This window comes from Camelus ferus, chromosome 3, assembly GCF_009834535.1.
Source record: "Camelus ferus isolate YT-003-E chromosome 3, BCGSAC_Cfer_1.0, whole genome shotgun sequence".
Lineage (NCBI taxonomy): Eukaryota > Metazoa > Chordata > Mammalia > Artiodactyla > Camelidae > Camelus > Camelus ferus.
This window is the reverse complement of record NC_045698.1, coordinates 49,414,719-49,437,772: the sequence shown is the minus strand read 5'-3', so window position 1 is coordinate 49,437,772 and position 23,054 is coordinate 49,414,719. Positions and strand designations below refer to the sequence as shown.

Here is a 23,054-nt window from a genome sequence, read left to right as displayed (position 1 = left end):
GAATGCAAGACTTCTAAGACTACTTACTACCCTGAAGTTCTCTGATTCTGGGCTGTGCCTTTGGGTTCTTTATTCAGGTGACCTAGTTTGCCTATTTAATAGAATTTCCTTCTTTTCATTAATAAAACAACAAAAAAAAGAAGAAAATATTTTTTTTCCTTTTTTCAGTTTTATTGTGTAGAATTATTACAGTTTGCACATACACTTTATATTGCATGCAAATACATATATACAGTATATTGCACTTTTTTTTAGTTTACATATATGTACCAATTATTGTTTCTAAGAACAGATTAGATCTTTAGCTTTTTAAACTTACTTAGTTATCAAAGGAATAAAGCCAACTACAAAATAAGAATCAACAGAATATGGTAATCCAGTCATAAAGGACAGTCAAATGTGCTTACACATATTCAAGAAATCAAAATAATAATTAGTTCATTTGTGTCATTATTATTATTGTTATTAGTTTTTAGATTCTTCATGTAAGTGATGTCATGTTATTTTTCTTTCTCTTTCTGGCTCACTTCACTTAGAAGGACAATCTTCAGGTCCATCCATATTGCTGCAAATGGCATTATTTTATTCTTTTTTATGGCTGAGTAGTGTTCCATTGTATATATGTACCACATCTTCTTTATCCAGTCATCTGTTAATGAACATTTGGGTTGTTTCCATGTCTTGGCTATTGTAAATAGTGCTGCTATGAGCATTGGGGTGCATGTGTCTTTTTGAATTTTTTCTCTGGATATATGCCCAGGAGTGGGATGGCTGGATCACGTGGTAAGTCTGTTCTCAGTTTTTTAAGGAACCTCTATACTGTCCTCCATAGTGGCTGCACCAATCTACACTCCCACCAACAGTATAGGAGGGTTCTCTTATCTCCACGTCCTCTCTAGCATTTATCATTTGTTGACTTTTCAGTGATGGGCATTCTGGCTGGTATGAGGTGATATCTCATTGTAGTTTTGATCTGCATTTCTCTTAACAATTAGCAATGCTGAGCATTTTTTCATGTGCCTATTGGCCATTTGTGTGTCTTCATTGAAGAATTGCTTGTTTAGGTCTTCTGCCCGTTTTTGGATTGGATTGCTTGTTTCTTTGATATTAAGGTATATGAGCTGTTTGTGTATTTTGAAAATTAGTCCCTTGTCAGTCACATCATTTGCAAATATTTTCTCCCATTCTGTAGGTTGCCTTTTCATTTTATTGTTGGTATCCTTAGCTATACAAAAGAAGAAAATACATTTTGAACATAACATTAGCATTTAAAATCTTTTAAGAAAGTTAATTTAGTAATAGTAGATGAAAAAGAAAGAAAATCACCCATAAACTTGCTGTTCTATCAGTCTCTTTTTCCTTATATGTCCATTTTGTATTCTTTGTCTAAAATATGATATTTTTGTGTGATTGTAATCAACTGTGCTTTTGTGGACCAAGTTTTTGGCAGCAGTCTTCACATATTAATTTACATTTCATCCTTTTTAATCATGATTACTGTTTGCAAATGAAAAATTTAAATTTTTCATTCATACCTTGTTTTGGTAGCTAGAGTCTTTTGAGTTGGTTTAAGGGGAATACTGTGATAGTAACCCTTCCTGGGCTTCATCTAGTCAATGGTATGGTACATTAAATGTCTTCAAATGTTTTACTTGGATGCACAACTGAGATCTTACGTAAGAGAGGAAAAACAGCTATTAAGAAGCTGTTTGTGCTTCTTTCATCCACTATTGACTATTTGTTTTGTGTTTTTAATCTTTGTTGCAATTGTTAGATTTGACCACAAAACGTAATGTTGTTTTTACTTAGTTTTCTGTTGCATATTGACTTTGATAGAGATATAAAGATTTGCCACACTAACAAATAAGCTTCCTTTACTGTAGAGCTGCTGTTTTATTTTATGGTCCCTTTCTAACTATAACATCTTATTTAGATAAGCTAAATCCTGGTTAATCTCTCTTGAAATCCAGCTTTTCCCCTCCTTTTTGTAAGTTGGCTGGAAATCTTGTGATACTGCTTTCATAAATAGTTTCAAAATTTTTTCTTGCTCTCTCCTTTTATTTAAACATTTATATTTACTAACAGATGGACTGAATTTATATGTTCTATTTCTAGGTTTTGATTTTTTAAAATAAAAAAATCAATTTGACTAAAAAAAAATACATATATGTGTGTGTGTGTGTGTGTGTGTGTGTGTGTGTGTGTGTGTGTGTGTAAATTTACATACACAAATTAGGTTCCCAAACATGTATGTCAAGTTTTAAAGTCCTTGGGACCAAGATTTCAGATTATGGTAAAAAAAAATAAGTTCCTCTCATGACCGTATCTTCAAAATTTAGAAAAATATATAATACACTTTTTAGAAAGAGTCATGTACGAGTCTTGTCTTTTATGTGTTTATCTCATATTTCCCTTAGATTTTCAGTTCCTTGTCTACTAATACTTTTGTTGTGATAAAATAGCTTTGAATATCACTTTAGAGAAAGTAACTTTTATATTCTCAGTTTATTTTCTTCTGCCTTTCCCTTTATAAATTTTTTTAAAAATTAGAATTGAAGTTATTGACAGGTATAGTAGCAGTGGGGCTCTGCACTTTTTATGTTGGCTAATACAAGATAATATATACTAACTTTATTTATACCTCTTTTAAGAACCGATAGATCAGTATTTGACATAGATCATAAGTTTATTTTTTACTTATCTTTTTATGATGGGTATTTTCAAGAGTACAGAAATCAGGGTCATCTTCACAATGCATCTGATTGATGTCTCTTAAGTTTCTTTTAATTTACATTGGTTTCCACTCTTCAAACTCTGTGCCATATATTAATTGAAGAAACTGAGTTATTCTAAATTTGGCTGGCTGCATACTTTAAACGTCATTTCACATATTTGTCTAATGACTTCATTAGATTTGGCTCCAATTTTCTTGTTGCATTACATCTAGATACATACAGTATTTGGTTGTCTTGCTTTTAGTAAGACTGGTAAGTGTGAGTATGCAGACCCATCACAGATAAGTGTGTTTACCCACTGAAATATTTGTGCAGCAATGCTCCTGGCAGTCCAGATGCCCACCAGCAGTAGAATGGTAACGTGTGTATGTGTATGATGGAATACTCCTAGCAATAAAAGGGGACAAATTAAATGATAGATGCAGCACCACTTAGGTTTCTCACAGAAATGATGCTGAGTGAAAGGAATTGACCTATAGAGGGCATACTGTCTGATTTCATATATAAAAAGTTCAAAAATGGGCAAAATTAATTTCTCATTTAAACATTTTGTAAGACAGACCAGTGAAACAATAGTACCTATTAAAAAGTCCTCTTTCTCCCACTATTTGAGATAGCTCCTTAATCATGTATCAGTTTCCATAGGCATTAGGGTATACTTCTGTATCTGGTTCCATTGGTCTATTTGTATGTCTGGATCACGGAGAAGCTTTATAATGCTTGTATCGTAGAAGCTTTATAACATGTTCTCATACCTTAGAGGGCTAGAACCTTTCTCCAGTCATTGCTGTGCCTTTTTAGGATTTTTCTAGTTATTTTTCCAAATTAACTTTATAATCAACTTGCGCTTCGGGAAAAATAACCCTAAAGATATTTTCATTAGGATTACATTAAATTAATAGGTTGTTTTAGGGGGAAATGCTACCTTTATGATGCCGAATCTTTCTTTTCAAGAACGTGGTTTTTCTTCCCTGTTGTTCACTTTGCTTCTTTCAGGCATGCTATTTTATAGTTTTCCTTATATAGGTTTACGTTTATTGTTGTTAAAATTTAAGTCTGTGTTTTTGCCGTTGTAAACAGGGTCATCTTTTCTATTTATTATTTCTTCTTACTGGTTATTATTAGGTATGTGAGGGCTTGATTTGTGTATGTAGTCTTACAATCTGCCATTTTACAACATTTTCTTATTGTTTGGAATAGTGTTTCCATTGATTCTTTTGGGTTTTTCAATTAAATATATTGTTTGCAAATTGAAGTAGAGATAGTCTTCCCCTCCCACCAGCCCTTGCACCCATCCCCAGTTGTTATGCCTTGAGTGGTTTTCTCTTATCTAATTGCACTGGAAAGTATCTGTGTAATGTTACATATTAGTGAAGTCCTTATTTTTCTTGACTTTAGTGAAACAGTCTTTAGTGTTTCACTTCTAAGGTGCTGGCTTTTTTTAAGCAGCTGTACACATGAGAGGTAGAGCTTACATACTGTAATTTTTACCCATTCCAACTGTACAGTTCAGTGATTTTTTTTAGTAAATTTATAGGGTAATGCAACCATCACCACAATCTAGTTGTAGAACATTTCTGTTCTTCTAAAAAGTTCCCTTGTGTTGTTTTACAGTGACTTTTATGTTGACAGGTATATGAGGATATGTTTGTATGTGTGTTTATATGTGTATGTATATATCCTATACCTGTATAAATATTTATCAATTACGGAATTACCTGTTTTTTAAAATTGAAGTATAGTGGATTTATAGTATTAGTTTCAGGTGTACAACATAGTGATTCAATATTTTTATAGATTATACTCCATTTAAAGTTATAAAATAATGATTGTATTTCTCTGTGCTGCACAATATATCCTTGCAGCTTATTTTATACGTAGTAGTTTGTACTTCTTAGTCCCCTACCCCTATCTTGCCCCGTCCCCTTTTCTTCCCCCAGTGGTAACCACCAGTTTGTTCTCTGTATTGGTAAGTCTCTTTCTGGTTTGTTACATTCATTTGTTTTATTTTTTAAATGTCACATACAAGTAATAACATGCAATATTTGTCTTTCTCTAACTTACTTCACTAAGCATCATACCATCTAGGTCCATCCAAGTTGTTCTTTTTCTTTTATTCTTTAAAAGAAAAAAATTATTTTTTATAGCTGAGTAGTATTCCCCTGTATACCATGTCTTCTTCATCCTTTCATCTGTTGATGGACACTTGGATTGCTTCCGTTATCTTAGCTATTGTAAATAATGTTGCTATGAACATTGGAGTGGATGTATCTTTTTAAATTAGTGGTTTTGTTTTTCTTCAGATATATACCCAGCAGTGGAATTGCTGGGTCATATGGTAGTTCTATTTTCAGTTTTTTGAGGAACATCCATACTATTTTCCATAGTGGCTGCACAAATTTACATTCCCTCCAACAGTGTACTAGGGTTCCCTTTTCACCACATCCTCTCTAACATTTGTTATTTGTGGTCTTTTTTAATCATAGTCATTCTGACAGGTGTTGGGGCGATATCTCGTGATTTTGACTTGCATTTCTCTGATGATTAGCTGTGTTGAGCATCTTTTTATGTGTCTTTTGGGCATCTGTATGTCTTCTTTGGAAAAATGTCTATTTGGGTCTTCTGCCCATATTTTAATTTTTTTTTTTTTTTTACTAAGTTGTATGAGCTGTTTATATAGTTTGCATATTAACCCTTTATTGGTCATATCGTTTGCAAATATTTTCCTCCTAGTAGGTTGTCCTTTCATTTTGTTGATGGTTTCCTTTGCTGGGCAAAAGCCTTTCAATTTAATTAGGTCCCACTTGTTTACTTTTGCTTTTGTTTCCTTTGTCTTAGGAGACAGATCCAAAAAATACTGCTGCGATTTATGTCAAAGAGTCTTCTGCCTATGTTTTCTTCCAGGAGTTTTATGGTTTTAGTTCTTACATTTAGGTCTTTAATCCATCTGGAGTTTATTTTTGTAAGTGGCATGAGAAAATGTTCTAATTTCATTCTTCTACATGTAGCTGCCTAGTTTTCCCAGCACCACTTATTGAAGAGACTGTCTTTTCTCCATTGTATATTCTTGCCTCCTTTGTCATATTAATTGACCATATGTGTGTGGGCATTAATTCTTATTTCATTGCTGGTTTTTAATACATATGAGTGCTTTAAAGTTTTCTTTTTGACATACATTTAAATCAGCAGGCTCAAGTTGGAGTCTACCTTGGCATAGTAAAAAAGAAGTCTCCTTACAATAAAATGCTGAACTAGTACAATAAAAAGTTTTTTCTGTGAGTTAAAGAAGATAGCATTTCATATTCTGAAACATTTTGTCCCCTGTTGTTTGTTAAAGAGGATGGCATTCCCTGTGGATATGCTGGATAATTGCAGTCACGAGGAATTGGAAAATTCTGCTGAAGATTACATGTCAGATCTAAGGTGTGGAGACCCTGAAAATCCTGAGTGTTTTTCTCTTCTCAATATTACGGTAAGGCGTTCTGCAGTGATTTTTATCAATCTTTTCAATTGAGTTTATACATGAAATCAATATAATTTTATTATCATTTTAAAGTGTTAGCTAATCACTTCTGAAATTTTTATCAGAAGACTTCAGTAGAGTGGATAATATTGATTAGTTGGTAAAAAAGCATGATCAAGTTTTAAAAAGACAAACTATAGGCTATTACTTATTATTTGTCTTGTGCCTTTAAAATTATATCTAAGTAGTTTACTGGTTTTGCTAAGACTGGTTACCATATTTAAGCTAACTCATTTACTTTAGATTTGGAATTTGTAGTTTTAGAAATTTTTTAATTAAAAAATTAAGCAAAACAGTAAATTACACATTTTTTTAATCACAAATCTTCCTTTTCCCAAAGTATTAAAATAAGCTGTAGTTAGTAAGCTGAAATGTATTTGATAGAAAGATCATTAGACTTGAAATTATTAGAATTCTAGTGTGAATTTGATGATAGACAAATTCTCTAACCTCTCTAAGCCTTTTCTTCTGGAGTTTTCTTCTGGAAAATGATGTTTATTTTAAAGGATTCTTCAAAGTTTCTTCCAGCATCAATATTTTACAATTCCCTGAATTGTAATATTGTGTGTAAATAGGGAATTAGTGTCAGATTAATGAAGGCAGAAAAATTTTAAACTATTGCATATATCTCACTGGAAAAATGAATTTGTCCTGGTATCTTTTACTAGAAAATGGAGTTTTTCCTCCTCAAGTAGTCTAAATAACAGATAATAAAGTTGTTTGACAATGTTAGTGATCATATCATGCTTTTGTTGCTATTCAGATGCATAGCTAGAGCACAGGAGTATTTATTGAAATAGACTTTCTTTTTTTTTTTTTTTGGCAAGATAATAAAATTCCTGCAGAAATGAAGTCTATCTAAATTACTCTTTTTTTTTTTGAGACTGCAAATATCGCCTATGAAATGAAATTATTTAGAGTTAATGTATGTTAAAAATTTTGGTAGAAGTGTGGTGTTTTTGTCTGATATTTTCTTTACTGACTCTTCACTAATCTTTAATCAATTGTCATTGCAGATTCCTATTAGCCTGTCAAATGTAGGCTTTGTACCTCTTTATGGTGGAGATCAAACCCAGAAAATTCTTGCTCTTTTTGCACCTGAGGACTCACTCACAGGTCTCTATTTTGCTTAATCTTTATACACTGACGAATTTTTCTTCAAACAATTAGAAATTTGTTACAAATAGGTACATGAAGGAATTAAAAAAAAAACCTTCTTCAAACTGTAAATTTAGGAAAATATAATGCTCATTTGCTTATAATTAAATGTTTAGTGAGTAAAATAAAATAAAAATGGTATAAATGGGGCCACATTGTATTGTAAAGTATAGGTATATTTCAGCGTATCTGTATAAACCTTACCAAATAGTAATATTGTTTACTTTAAGACTTAACTGTTAATAATCATGTATTCTCTTTTAGCTGTGGCCCTTTACCTTGCTGATCAGTGGTGGGCTATTGATGATATTGTGAAAACATCTGTCCCTTCTAGAGAGGGGCTTAAGCAGGTAACAAGATCGTGTAATTTTAGAAGTGTCTCTTATGAGGCTATTTCATGGTATGTTTCCCATAAACAGTGATAGTTTTTGAAGTTATTGAGCTCTTCTCCACTTCAGTGTTAGCAGGTGGTATTAGCCCTTAGAGTTTCATTGTTGTTGTGAAATCGGCACTCAGCTTGGGCTTCCTCAGTTTTATGTGGTTCTAAAAGTGTCTGAGAATGGGGGTGCGAGGTGGCGCGGAGAATGAGTACCTGTGGTTTAGCTGAGAGGTAGTTACTCACATCAGCGTCAGTTGCTGAGTTTCCTTTTGGGTGGGAGAAAGCTCATTCTCTCGGTGTGGTTGCTTCGGTTCTCCATCTCTAGGAGAGACCAGGAAACTTGCTTATAAGTAGGGCCATTTTGGATAGTCTATTCAGTTGTTTCAAACAGTGGAATGGGAGAGAGGTCCTCAACAGCATGCTGTGAAACAGTCTTTTGTCCTGTCCCAGTCACCATTTTATCAGTTACTTAGAGGAAGACATAGGTGGCATGCTTATCAATTCTGCATGCCACAGTGCTGAATGGGAGAACTAATCTGTAAAGGCAGATTTAGGAAGCAAAGAGAAAGAACTAACACGATGAAAATAAGTGACTAGGTGAAGTCAGATCCTTGGGTTCAAAAAACTAGCTGTATGTGTACAGCATGAAGACCAAACTAAAACAGCAGCACACATGAAAAAGGCTGGGCTTAGTTAATTAGAAATAAAATCAAGGTAAGCAAGAAAGCTAATAAAAACCTTAACATTTACGCAGAAAAGCCCCATTAGCTTTCAGTCTCTTCAGTGCTTATATTTGTAATATCTGTGTGCCCAGCCTGAAGAGAGATGTTACAGCTATTGGGTAATTTCAGGGGAGAGGACTGGAAAGGCAGGAGCACCCCAGATCGTTTTGGATTAGTCTTTTCCTGTGTTTAGCTTTGATATGAAATTTAGAGGAATATCATGTCTGTCTTCAAATATCTGTAGACTGTGGCTCCAGAATATCAAAGTATAGTCTTTGGGAATGAGATTTCAGCTCAATATGAGGAGTTTTATCCTGGTCAGAGCCATTCAAGGAAGGCATGGGCTGCCTTGTAAGCTAGCGAGCTTTGTCATTTCATGTGGTGTTTGGTATTACAGATCCCCTCTCAGGGAGGTTTTTGAGGAGTTGTGTATGCTTTTTCTCTCCCTTTACCTACTTAAAGAAGACTCTTGTTTTTCTGTTAGGAGACTTGGGAGAAAAATAGATTTCACGGATAGACTCTTATTTTCAGCAGTGAAAGGTGTCTGTGCAGAAAACCCCACTGTTCAATGTCAGATAGTTGGTGACGGGGTCCCCTGTAGGACTGCATGTAGGAAGTGAGGCTCTGTTTCCATTCTCTGATTGCCTCAAGTCACCAGACATCCTGATGTCACTGTCATTGCTCATCTGGTCTGGCAGAGGGCTATGTGTGTATGTGTGTTGCGGGTAGATGGGTATTCCTTATAGTTAGACAGCAGAGACATAATTGATAAATAAACATTTTACCTGGAAAAGATGAGACTGATTCCTTTCCCAAGAGCATAATTATGGCTTTGCTCATCAAATGAGATAATTGTTATTAAAGTCTTTAGGGGATAACACAAAGGGTCCCCCCTTCCTTCCTTTCTTTTTTTTAATGTTTAGGCTGGAATGGGGTGAAAAAGAGTTGAAGCACTAGAGATGGTGGGGTCAGCAGTTAGAGACTGTGATCTGGGCAGCTGGAAGCAGAAAGAAAACACCGAGTGTTAAAGAGGAGATGCTGGGGCTTGGTATATTGGAAGCCTGTTTTGCCTGTTTTAGAATTTGCTGAGAGGCATTATTCCATGCATAATTTGTGTCTATAGAAATGAATTGTTATTGGTATGAATGACTCGTCTCATTTTGTGATCATAAAATGGTTTATAAATCATTTTGAATGTATTCAAAGTGCTGTGAACGTCAGTATGAGGTATGGAAGCAGGGAGCAAGGTAGACTGCATCTCTGAATTGCTGCGTATTGTAACTGTTGTGCCTGGTGTCTGACTCTCTTTGTAGGTGAGAACTCTCGGGGAGAGAGTGGTTCTCTATGTTCTGAATCGAATTATTTATAGAAAGCAGGAAATGGAGAGGAATGAGATCCCATTCCTGTGTCATAGCAGTACTGATTATGCTAAGATTCTGTGGAAGAAAGGAGAGGCCATTGGGTTTTATTCAGTTAAGCCTACAGGTGAGTCTTTAAAAGTTATTTAAAATATGTATTACGGAAACTCACTTTTTGGACCCCAACTGTGTCACTGCCCCTTTTAAATGAATCTCTAGAGTACAAATTGAGATGATTTTACTTAGTATTTCTTGGGAGTACTGTGATTCTATATAAGTGAGGATTGTTAGGAAAGTCTTTTGAAAAGAAAATTAAAATAAACCTTTCACAGAGGGGAAGATTTTTCCACATATGTGGAAAGAGAATTGTATGTTGAGCCTCAGATTTGTCTGTCTTCTTTCCTTCCGACGTCTTTCCCTTTATTTGGAAGTCCTTGTTTTACTTTGATTCCTGCCGCTATCTGTTAGTGGCTTCTTTTAAATCCCCTGTCTACCTGTGGACCAAATGCCTAGCCTTTTTCTTTCAGTGCAGCTGACTCAGCCTGACATATTAAAGGCAGCTTTGCTAATTACCATGAAAAACAAAGTACTTTAATATGTTTAGAGAATCTAAACAGCTTTTTTGAAATAGTTAATCCTTTGTAAAGTTTGAATTTCTGATCCTGAAACTCAACTGTACCCTGTTCCTAAAAGACTAGTGCAGCTGCATCTCCCTTTACCAATTTTCCTGTCCATTCAGCTCCCTAGAGCTACTGGAGCCAGAAAGAGGAAACCTGCTTACTCCGTGCACACGCATACCCCCCGCCTTACAACCACCATGTAACAAAGTCAGCCTTGTTCTGTACCTTGACCAAAAGACCTTTCACATTATTTTTCAGTCTTTTTTTACATTTCAAACCTTTCAAATGAAGCTCTTCTGGTCAGAACCAGTCTAAGATCATACCAGATTCACTGCTATATTGAAGGACATTTGTGACTAATACCTTAATTACATAATTAGTACACATTTATGATGAGAATTAGTACATAGAGTCAATAAAAGGAAGGTCACTTTTTCTCAAGAGTAAAAAAAACCTGTGATCTATAGTTTTAAATGGTTTTACTGTTTAGTAAGTACTTTAATTCTGTAATATGCTGTTTTATTCCTGTGTAAATTTGAAATAGAACCAATAATTTATGTAACTCCAGAAAGATATCACCATACAGAGGCAGAATAATAATGTTTGTTAAATGGAAGCATAGTGCTGCATTGCATAAAAGGCATCACTTTATTGGTTTTAAAATGTTTTAATAACTATAACTCAATTAAAAAATGTTAAAAAAATTAAATAAAATGTTTTAATAAGTTTGAGGCCAGTCTATGGGTTAAATATCCGATGCTTTATTTTATACAAGATAACGCCTATGGGAATTGGAGGCTTTTTGCTGCTCACACTGGCTCCAGGTGGATTTTCTACCTGAAACTAGCACATCAACGTTCGGAGCCCATATGAGTTTATACTTTTTTATTTAGAGCTTCTGTAGATGAAAGACATACAGTGAGTAAAGGGCATAGCAACGTTCCCCTTTCAGTATTACTGGTTAGTGTTTGATTCCAGGAGAGGGCTCCTCTTTGTTTTATGTGTACTTGGGGCTCCTCCTCTCCTCTGGGACCTGGCTTCTATTTTTGGTTGTTCTGGTGGTTAACTCAGTCTTGTATGCCCGAGCTTCCAATGCTACTTGTCTCCCACTGTCAACACCTCCCATGCTTTACTAATTGCCTTACATCCTTACTATTTATTTCAGTTCTTTCTCGCTCTCAGCTCTGGCTCTCATCTACCAGAGAACAATGGAATTAGACGTGCTTATGCTAGCCTTTGAGTCATAGCCATCTAATTCAGTCCGAAAGTACTTTTTATACAAAGAAAAACTAAGCATAAAGTATTTTTGAAAAACCGTCCAAAAAAATACTGAAACACTTTGTGATAGAAATATTCCTAATGTACATATCAGGAAAAAACTGTACCAGCAGCAAAAAGATAAAATCCTTATTAAATACATTTATAGTTGAATAAAAACCTTAATGATATCACTTATTTATGATTTTTAAATTACCTAGTAAATCAGTAACAGGTTGTTTTTAGTTGGAACATAGAAATAGCCTTGATGTATAAAAATATTGAGTAACATCACTGTAACAAGATTTTCTGGTCCCTTTTACTGTTAATAAAGACTTACCCATTAAAAATAAAAAATAAGAACAAGATTAATGCTGAACCTTGTCTGATTCTGGTAGTAAGCAGGATTAATTCATAGACTCATAAACTGGAAAAAAAAAAAAACCAAGGTAAGCTCCATCAGTTTCATTAAGAGATGTATTTTCAGTATAAGTTTTCCAAATGTGTAATATACTTGTGTTTTGATCCATCATGTACTGATATTAAGTATAATGATAACTCAAAAATTGCTTTTGGATTGGTACTTAGAATCTTATGATTATAAGAAATTTTAAAAATTTATATACAAATTGTTTTGCAGAGAATGATTAGATAATTAGCATATATAATTCAAGTATAAAAATATTACATAAGGATAACAGTCTGTAGTTTAAATATAATAGAAGTTCGGGGTAAAAAGGAACAATGTAAACTTTCTGAGTGTTAAGGAATGGTTAGTTCAGTAGTAAAGGAATAATTTGTTCAGTTGATGACAGATACCAAATCAAACTGGTAATAGTTTTTAGGGTCCATCTGATACATTTAAAAGAAGAGCGATGTAATAGTTTTTGTTTTTCATTTGTTAACTGAAAAGGGAAAAATGGTAAATGTACATAAAGAACCCTGGCAGACACCATGTTAACTAATAGATCATGTTTAACATCACCAGAAATAGGACATATCAACATCAGAGACCTTGATTTTTGGTGTCCTGAGAAGGGCGTAACATCATTTCTGTGGTGTTTTTGCCCAAAATGCATCACCTCAATTTTATCATGAGAAAACATTAGACAAAGTCAAATTGAAGGTTACTTTACAAAATAACTCATCAGTAATCTCCAAAAGTGTCAAGATCATGAAAGGCAAGGAAAGAGGATGAGTTATCAAAGACCAGAGTTTAAGGAGACATTAAACTAAATGCAGTATGGAATCTTGGACTGGATTCTGAAACAGAAAAAGGATGTTAGTAGAAAAACTGATGAAATTTGAATAATGTCTATAGTTTAGTCAATAATATTTTATCAATGTTTATTTCCTGGCTTTGATAATACTATTTTGGCTATGTAAGATGTTAACATTAGGGGAATCTGGGTGAAGGATATGTGGAAACTTTATATATTTTTGCAACTTTTCTGTAAGTCTAAAATTATTTAAAAAATAAATAGTTGTTTAAAAGTTAATATTGATAAAATGCTAGAAATTACATCCTTTGTAATCATTGAAACTTAAGTTGGAAATTTTAGATGTTACCAAAGATGTATGAACACATGGTATGTATTTCAAAATTATTTAATGGTTACATGAGTAAAACACTTTGAGGAATTTGACTTGGGCAAGAGAAAAAAATATTCTAAAAATACCAGTATAAATAGTTCCCCTGGAAAAGGTCTCAGCTCATTGTCAGCAATCCCCACCTTGCACACTGATCAACTTTTTAATGTCTCATTCTTAACTATGAACAAACAGCTTAGGGAAACCTGATGTGAAAGATAAGAAATCAAAACAAAAAAAGGAATAAAAGCAATTTGGAAGGGACCAACAATGCAAAAACAAACAAAACAACTCTTAATATGTTTAGAAGGTAAGAGTAGTTATTACATTCTTGACAGTGATATATTTAAAGAATGTCCTTAGAGCTCTTGGAAATTAAAAACTCAATATAAGGAAGATAAAGTTGATGTTGGTTAGAAAGGAGAGCCATGCTAATTCAGCTGCTAATGAAAAAAATCTCATGCAGTTACGAAAACCAAAACATGACATTCACTTGTTAATTTAGTGAAAGTTTTGTAACTGTCCTATGTCAAGAAATACAAAAGATATAAACGTGTATAAATCAGGTATAGTTCAGTGTAGACAAGCTGAGAAGAAAACAAAATTGAGAACACTATCATTAGGTGCTATTTGGGAAATGTCTTGTTATTTGGCTTCAACTGTGAATCACTTTGATCCAATCTGAAGACTCAATGTTTGGGAAAGCACAGTAAAAGAACCACATGGGGGAAGCACTGCCTAATCAACAAGTACTTTAAAATCAGTTTGTTGACTCACTACTAAAAGGATTTATGATCAATACCAGGAGACATATTTTTGGTTTTTGTAATCTCCACTTGCAGTAATTTATAGTGGAAGTGTTATTTCTCTTCATTTGCTGGTTAGCTTTCCTTCTGACTTTCTGACTTGACTGAGAGCTATATCTGTCATCTTCCTTCCTTTTTTGAGCAGATTACTCACTTTCTGTTCACTGAAATTCAGATTTCTGACCCTTCTGGTTTAAGAATATTTTAAGGAATAACAAAACTAGATCATAAAATGGTAAAGACTGATAGTACATATAGCTAAAGGCAAAACATAGCACAGGTTTGTGTGGAAAAGGGTTGAAGTTGTGTTTTAGGGCTCTGAGCCTGTCTGGGTAAAATCCTTTTTTTAAGGAAGTGAGCAAAGGCCTGGGGGAGTCCCACACTCCTCTGTGGTTACCTGAAATCTGTCATGGGGAAATGAGATAGGTACTTAATTTTCTGGGAAAGTTCTACCCTTCTAAAAGGCATACGCTTTCCAGTAAGATTCTATTTATTGGGAGGTAAGGCTGACTTCATCCTCCGAGGAGACACAAAGATGACTTTGTGGGGTCAGAACCTAAAAGCACCAAAGATCTAGTGGGTAAAACAGAGGACTGTAGCCAGCTAATCACAGTTCAGTTTGATAAGTAGTATATTCGAGGTATTAACAGTAGTGATCATTGAAGAATGGAGCAGTTAATTTTGCCTAAGGGGAGGTGTCACTGAGAAAGTGATATTTAAAAGTGACTTTCACAACATTGTAAATCAAATATACTTCAAATAAAAAAAAAGTGACTTTTAAGGGTAGGTGAGCTGTAAGTAGGCAGAGAGAGGAAAGAAAAGGAAAATCCTTAGCAAACATATGAATGGAATATGAATATATGAAAGAAGGCAGAGTCATGGAAGTTCAAGGTGTGTTTGGGACAGCACCCTGAACAAGCTGGTGGGACTAAAGTGAGTGTAGAGTGGGGAGAGGTGAGGGTGGAGCTCCCCTTCTGAAGGGTCTTAAATGCCACACTAAAGCTTGATAGCTTCCTTGCCAATAAGATAAAAGTCCAAAAATTTTATGTAGGGGCAACATCATTAAATATTTTAGGGAGATAATTTTTGTAGCACTTACTGATGGATAGGAAAATTGTATTCTGAGGTCAGGGAAGTCAGTAAAGGGATATTTTAGTAGTTCGGCTGAAAGAAGGACCAGTACTGGGGAAATGGCACTAGGGATAGGGAAGGGAACAGAGTCGAGGGAGATTTCTGAATGGACAGGGTGGGGTGACTCCATCTTCTGTGTGTTGAAAGGGGGTGAGGAACCAGTGATGGATTTTGAGGGTTTTGGTGTGGGTGCCTATGTGGGAAGCTGGTAACTAAGACCAGGAATATAGAAGGAAGAGTGGACGTGGTAATACTTGAGTTCAGGTTTGACATGTGAAGTTCAGCGTTCCTATAGGACATGTAAGTAGAGCTACATGGTTAGGAATGTAAGTTGGACCACCTGAGGAGGTGTGCATATTTATGTGGGCCACAGAATTCAGTATAATTTTAAAAATTGAATGAGATCAGTCAGAACTATTCTATAACATGAGTATATATTTGTGAATATTGATGTGAGGCCATAAATTACTGACAACAGCCTTAGATAACCAAATGTAACTTTCAGAATGTTAATCTACTGGGAAATAAGAGAAAGCAGAAAGTTAGCTGAGGCTGTTAGCTGTTCACCAAATATTTGTGTTTCGTCTTCTATAGTCTTCTCATTGGCCAACAGCTGTCCAGTCAGGGATTAGGTTTTTTCAGTCACTTACACCATGAGGTGTGTCTGTGTGATTGGTTCTCCCACAATAATGAGAAAAATGTTGTAGGATATCAGATCAGAGTGGTCAAGATGCATTCCTTTTCCTCATCTGTGTTTGGAGGGATACTATTTTAAATAAAATGGTCAAGGGAAGCATCTCTTAAAGAAGTGAGGGAATAATGAGATAGGTGAAGTTTCAAGAGGAGAGGTTTTCTGGCAAAGTACCGACAGGCAAAACCCATGGGGCAGGAGCAAGTTCAGAGTGTTTTAGAAACAGCAGGGAGACCAGTGTGGCCGGAGTGGAGGGAGTGAGTGACGAAGGGATTCAGAGAGGCAGGGCCACATCCTGACAGGCCTAGTACGCCCAGGGAAGAGTCTTAGTCTCGTTCTGTGGGAGACAGGAATCAGTTGAAGGGTCTTGAGCCTGGGTGTGAGTAACACTCTCATTGGCCTTTTAAAGAGGTAGCCCTGTTGTGTGGAAAACCAGAAGGAGAGATGGCAGGGTTAAGAGCTAATTTAGTTAAGAGGCTGTTGCAGAAAAGCCCTGGTGAGAGGTGATGGTGGCTTGAACAAGGAAATGGGGATAGAAGTCTTCATATTTGAGATAAATATGAAGTTATTGCTGTAACGTTCCTGATGGATTGTACACGGGCTATGAAGGAAGAATCAGGGATGAGTTCTGGGTGTTTTGCTCTGAGCAATAGGTAGAATGGTGGTGAGATTTACTGAAAAATCAGTCAGCTGGAGGAGGAGCAGGTTTGGGGAGTGTCTATGAAAAACCTGATTATAAATGGTTTACTTGAGTCACATGTATAAACTTTTTTCTACTGCTTTTTTGTTGTTGTTTTAATTGAAGTATAGTCAGTTACAATGTCTCTGGTGTACAGCACAGTGTCCCAGTCATGCATATCCATACATATATTTGTTTTCATATTCATTTTCATTAAAGGTTATTATAAGATACTGAACATAGTTCCCTGTGCTATACAGAAGAAACTTTAAAAAAATCTATTTTCATATATAGTGACTAACATTTGTAGATCTCAAACTCCCAAATTTATCCCTTCCCACCCCACATGTATAAATTCTTATGTTGTTTTATTTACATTTTTTACAGCTTTATTGAGGTTTGTTCACATACCATACAATTCACCCATGTAAAGTATACAATTCAGTTCTTTTTTAGTATATTCACAGAATTACACAACTATCACCATAACCAATTTTAGATTACTTCCATCACCCCAAGAAGAAACCCCGTACTCATTAGCAGTCACTCTCCGTTCCCTCCCCTCCTATTCTCTCTGTACCTGGCCCTGGATGACCACTAAGCTGTCTATAGATTTCTGTCTCTATAGATTTGTCTGTTCTGGACGTTTCATATAAATGAAATCATACAGTTATACCATCAGTAGTTTTTTGTGTATGGCTTCTTTGGCTTAGCATACTGTTTTCAAGTTTCATCCATGTTGCAGCATGAATGAGCACTTCATTCCTTTTTATGGCCAAATAATATTCCCTTGTATGGCTTTTCCAATATTGTCTTTCATTCATCAGTTGATGGACTTTTGAGTTGTTTTTACTCTTTTGCTATTATGAATAATGCTGCTATGAAGGCTTTTTTTTTTTTCATGTTTCTGTTTCTCTTGGTTATGTTCCTAAAAGTGGAATCCAGGTTGATATGGTAACTCTAAATTTTGCCTTTTGAGAAACTGTCAGACTGTTTTCCAAAGTGACTATACCATTTTATATTCCCACCAGCAATGTACCAGGTTGCAATTTCTCCACATCCTTGCCAACACTTTTTTTTAAAAAATGTTTTCAGAGACTATGTTATGACAATGGAAAATATACTATTTAGGAAAAAGCAAACAGGAGATAAAATGCTTCTTTTTGTTCAAAAGAGGTATATAGATACACAGAAAATATAAATAATATAAATATTTTGTTTAAGTGTTGCATTATCAGCCAACAGTTGTTTTTATCTATCTTTTTGATTATAGGCAACCTAGTGATGTAAAGTGGCATGGAATTGTCATTTTGATTTGCATTTCTTTAATGGTTAAGGATGTTGAGCATCTTTTCATGTGTACATTGGTCACTTGTATATCCTCTTTGGAAAAATGTCTATTCAAATCTTTTGTCCATATTTAAATTGGGTTGTCTTTTTTTTTTTTAATCCTCCCCCCACAACTTTATTGTGATATAACTGACATACAAAAAATTGCCGATATTTACAGCTTATAACATATTGTGTGTGTGTGTGTGTGTGTGTGTGTCTTTTTTTTTTTTTTTTTTTGGCTGGGGGAGGCAATTGGTTTTATTTATTTTTAGAGGAGGTACTGAGGATTGAACCCAGGGCCTCATGTGTGCTAAGCATGCACTCTACCGCTTGAGCCATACTCTCCCCCCAATTTATTGTGTTTTGACTTAGGTATACACCTGTGATTTCATCACAACCAAGATAATGAAATAGCTGTTATCTCTAAAAGTTTCTTTGCACCCTTTTAATCATTCCTCCTGCCCCAGTTTGTTCCCAAGCAAACACTTATTTGCTGTCTATTATTATATATTAGTTTGCCTTTTCTGGAATTTAGCAAAATGGAATCATAAAGTATGTGATTTTGTTTTTTAGTCTGGGTTCTTTCAGCATAGTTATTTTGAGATCCATCCTATTTTAATTCCCGTATCATAAAACTCAGTCTTTTAAGGTCATTTTTAGTATATTCACACAGTCGTGCAACCACCACTACTGTCTAGTTGCAGAACATTTTCATCACCTCAAAAAGAATTCCTGTACCAATCAGCAGTCACTGCTCACTTGCCTTACCCTACAGTCCCTGGAAACCGCTAATCTACTTTCTGTCTAGATTATTTACTTTATAGGTTTTTTAAATGTTTATTTTATTATGGTAAGAAAACTTAATGTAAGATGTACTCTCAATAGATTTTTAACTGTAGTTTGCAATATTGTTCACTAGGAATGTCATACAGCACATCTCTAGAACTCACTCATCTTGCATTACTGAGGCTTTAAACTTGTTGATTAGCAACTTCCCATCTCCCCCTCCCCTTGTCTTTGGCAACCATTGTTCTGCACTTTGCTTCTATGAGTTTCAGTATTACAGATACCTCATATAATTGGAATGATGCACTATTTGTCCTGCGACAGACTTACTTCATTTAGCATGTCTTTAAGGTTCATCTGTGTTGTTGCATAATGCAGGGTTTACTTTTTTTAATCACTGAATATTCTTCTGTTGTGTATATATATGTATATATAACCACACTTTCTTTGACCATCCATCCATCAGTGAACATTTAGGTTGTTATCACATTTTGACTATTGTGAATAGTGCTACATTGAACACTAGATTGCTAATATCTCTTTGAGATACTGATTTCAGTTATTTTGGACAAGTGCCCAGAAGTAGGGATGCTGGATTCGTATGGTAGTTCTATTTTTAATGGTTTGAGGAACCTCTACTTTTTTTTTAAGTTTTGAAGAACCTCAAAAAAAAACCTCCTGTTTTTTATAGTGCATGTACCATTTACATTCTCATCAACAGTATACAAAGGTTCCAGTTTTCTGTATTTTTGCCAAGATTTATTGTCTGTTTTTTTTTTTTTGATTTGCCATTTCCCTGATGATTAGTGACATTAAATATTTTTTATATACCTGTTGACCATTTGTATGCCTTTGGAGAAATGTCTGTTTAAATCTTTAGCCCATCTCTTAACATTGGGTTTTATTTGTCTTTTAATTATTGATTTGTAAGCATTTTTTCATGTAGTCTAGATACAAGTCCCTTATCAGATATGTATATACTTTGATAATATTTTCTCTCATTTTATGGGTTGCCTTTTCACTTTCTTCTTCTTCTTCTTCTTCTTCTTTTTTTTTTTTTTACTTTCTTGATGATGTCCTTTGAAGCACAGAAGTTTTTAATTTTGATGAAATCCAATTTATCTTTTTGTGTGTCACTTTTGCTTTTGGTGTTGTAGCTAAAGAAGCTTTTCCTAACCCAAGGTGATAAAGATTTACTGCTATGTTTTCTCCTCAGACTAGTTTTAGCTCTTACTTTTATGTTTATGATCCATTTGCAGTTAATTTTTGTATATGGTGTGAGGAAAGGGGGTCCAACGTCATTCTTTTACATACGTGGCTATCCACTTGGCTCAGCACCATTCATTTTAAAACGTTATTCTGTTCCATAGAGTTACCTTGGGGCCCTTGTCAAAAGTCAGTTCACCATGAGTATGAGGTTTTATTTCTGGAACCTCTGTTCCATTGATCTCTATTTTCTTGCCAATACCACACAGTCTTGATTACTGTACCTTTGTAAGTTTTAAAATGGCAAGTGTGAGTCCTCCAACTTTGTTGTTCTTTGTTAAGATTGTTTTGGCTGTTTGCTTTTTTTTTTTTCCATTTCTCTGTGAATTTTAGGATTACCTTCTCAATTGCTGCAAGAAATACAGCTGGGATTTTGAGCCTGTAGGTCTGTTTGGGGAGTATTGACATCTTAACAATGTTAAGTCTTCTGTACTGTGAACATGGAATGTCTTTCCATTTATTTAGGTGTTCTTTAATTTCTTTTAGATACTTGTATACAAATTTCAGTACACAATTTTCTTGTACTTTTGTTAAATTTATTCGTAAGAACTTTATTATTTGTTGATGCTATTGTAAGTAGAATTGTTTTCTTAATTTCATTTTCAGACTGTTCATTGCTGTTGTATAGAAATACAATTGATTTTTGTATGTTGATCCTGTGTCCTGCAACCTTGCTGAAATCTTTTTTGTTTGAAATCAGTGTCAATTATTTTTTTTCCAGGATTCCTTAAGATTTTCTATATACAAAATCATTTCATTTATGAACATAGTTATATTTCTTTCCAGTCTGGGTGCCTTTCATTTCATTTTCTTGCCTAATTTCCCTGGCTAGACCCTCCTGTAAACGTTGAATAGAAGTGGTGAGAATGAACATTTTTGTTTTGTTCCTGATCTTAGGGGAGACATCCAGCCTTTCACCTGTTAAGTGTGATGTTAGCTATGGGTTTTTCATAGATTTCTTTATCAGGTTGAGGATGCTGAGTATTAATCATGCATGTGCTGGATTTTGTCAAATGCGTTTTCTCTCTCTATGGAGATGATCATGTGTTTTTTGTTATATTTACATTTATATGGGCTCTTCCATTGTTAATCTTGGAGTAAGTCTCATGCATTACAGGGATTAAAGATGAGTGGTCATGAGCATTTGGATAAATGGTAGAAGCCTTGAGAGTAGGTGAGGTTACCCAGAGAGAGCACATAGAAAAAAGATGGCCAGAGATGGAACTCTGAGGAATATCAATATTCAAGCTGCTATGTGCAAGGCTAAGTTTCACTTCATTTCAATTAGTAGATTTAATTTAATGAAAACTTCATTTAAGTAATTATGTATTAAGTAGTTATGCTATTATCTTTAGCTGTTGACGTGTCTGAATAATCTCTAGCAACGTGGGAAGTTTTTCTGCCCTTTATTTGATTGTTTCTGTAGAAAGTTAGAACCCTGCTCCAAATACAAAAATAAATATTCAGGATATAGGCAAAATAAGGGAATTAGCATGCTCTTGTGAGATGAAAATGGACGTGGTGAGTAAATAGAACTTTAGACTTTGTGAGCACTACTGGTTTTATAAGTTGACCATTTTAACACAGATGCTGGACTTTACCTTTTTTCTACTAAAAGGAATATTTTTGTGGAAACAGAAAAAAAAACCCAATTTGTGGAACGTTTACTTCATACAATTGGTATTCTTTTGTAAGGACCGAAGCATGCACAGTAGTAAATAGCAGCAGATCCTCAGACTTTGTACTGAGAACCAGAACTAGACAGTGCTTCCTCTTCTCATTTTCGCTTTGTCCTCTGAATTACTGCTACTCACGAAGTAATGTCTCTTTTGATGTCATTATCACTTCTGGCAGTGACTGTGAGGAAACGCTGATTTTAAGACACTAAGAGCTGATAATGGTCACAGTAGCTTGTTGGTGAGACTACGTGTTAGATTCATACAAAAATTATTTATGTCAGTTTTGTTGAGCATAATTGATACTTTAAAGTTATATATATTTAATGCGTACAACTTGATGACTTGATACACATTGCGAAATATTCACCAAAATCAAGGTAATTAACATGTCTTTTCTCACATGGCTACTATTTTCTTCTTTTTTTTTTGATGTGACAACACTTAAGATGTACCTTTCTAACAAATTTTCAAATATATAATACAATATTGTTAACCAAAATCACCATTTAAGACATTTTGACTCTTATCAGTATCCTAACTGAATGTCAGCAGTTAAGATTCAAGCATATAGCAATGTATATTACGTATTCTAAACTTAAATTAGTTGATAGTCTCTGATAGTCTTGGAGACTATTACAAAAGGTTATTGAAGTTCTCCAATTTAATCATAGATCATTCATTATTCGGTTGAACTATAAGAAGTCTTATTATATTGACCAACTCATCAAGTGATATGATTGGTAAAAGTTAATTTGTGAGATGTTTGTTTCCTGAAATTTTGTTTCTTTCTTGAACTATATTATTAGAATTATCCAGAATCATATCAATGAGAATAATAGATTATTTAATTTGAGGCGCAGAGTTGAATATTGATTAATAGCTAACTGTGAATTAATACTACAATTAATAGAAAGTGGGATGCCCCACCATGATGCCCTCAACTTGTAAACTGTCTTAAAGCAGGAGCTGTCACATCTCTTTGGAGGGTCAGAACCCAAATCAGGGTTCTTAGAAGACAAATCAATACAACTGTGTAATGAAGAGTCATATTTATGTACTACAGTGAACATTTCTTCTGTTAAACCTTAAACATACATATTTTAAGTAGTATATTCACAGCAAAATGATTGCTGACCTAGCCATTTCTAAAACATATATTTCCATTAAGTCCTAATCTATAGTCCTTAAACATTTGGAGAACTAGTTCATTTCTTTGCCAGCATTAAATAGATAAAAATGAGACTGTACTCAATAGGGAAAAAGTAAAGAAAAGATGACAGGTATGAAGGTTGGAATTAGATACTTCATGTATTATAAACTGTATACAACCATCAAATACTCT

General features: G+C 34.5%; 1 protein-coding gene across 6 annotated transcripts in view; it reads left to right on the top strand.

The window, feature by feature from the left end:
• FAM169A (family with sequence similarity 169 member A) overlaps positions 1–23,054 on the top strand; it is an 83,307-nt gene that overhangs the window by 38,057 nt on the left and 22,196 nt on the right. For all 6 annotated transcript variants that reach the window (XM_032474269.1, XM_032474263.1, XM_032474260.1 and 3 more), the window contains exons 2-5: positions 6,073–6,207; positions 7,275–7,374; positions 7,681–7,766; positions 9,831–10,002. In XM_032474269.1, the coding sequence (XP_032330160.1) occupies positions 6,073–6,207; positions 7,275–7,374; positions 7,681–7,766; positions 9,831–10,002 (493 nt within the window). The remainder of the gene's footprint in view (positions 1–6,072; positions 6,208–7,274; positions 7,375–7,680; positions 7,767–9,830; positions 10,003–23,054) is intronic.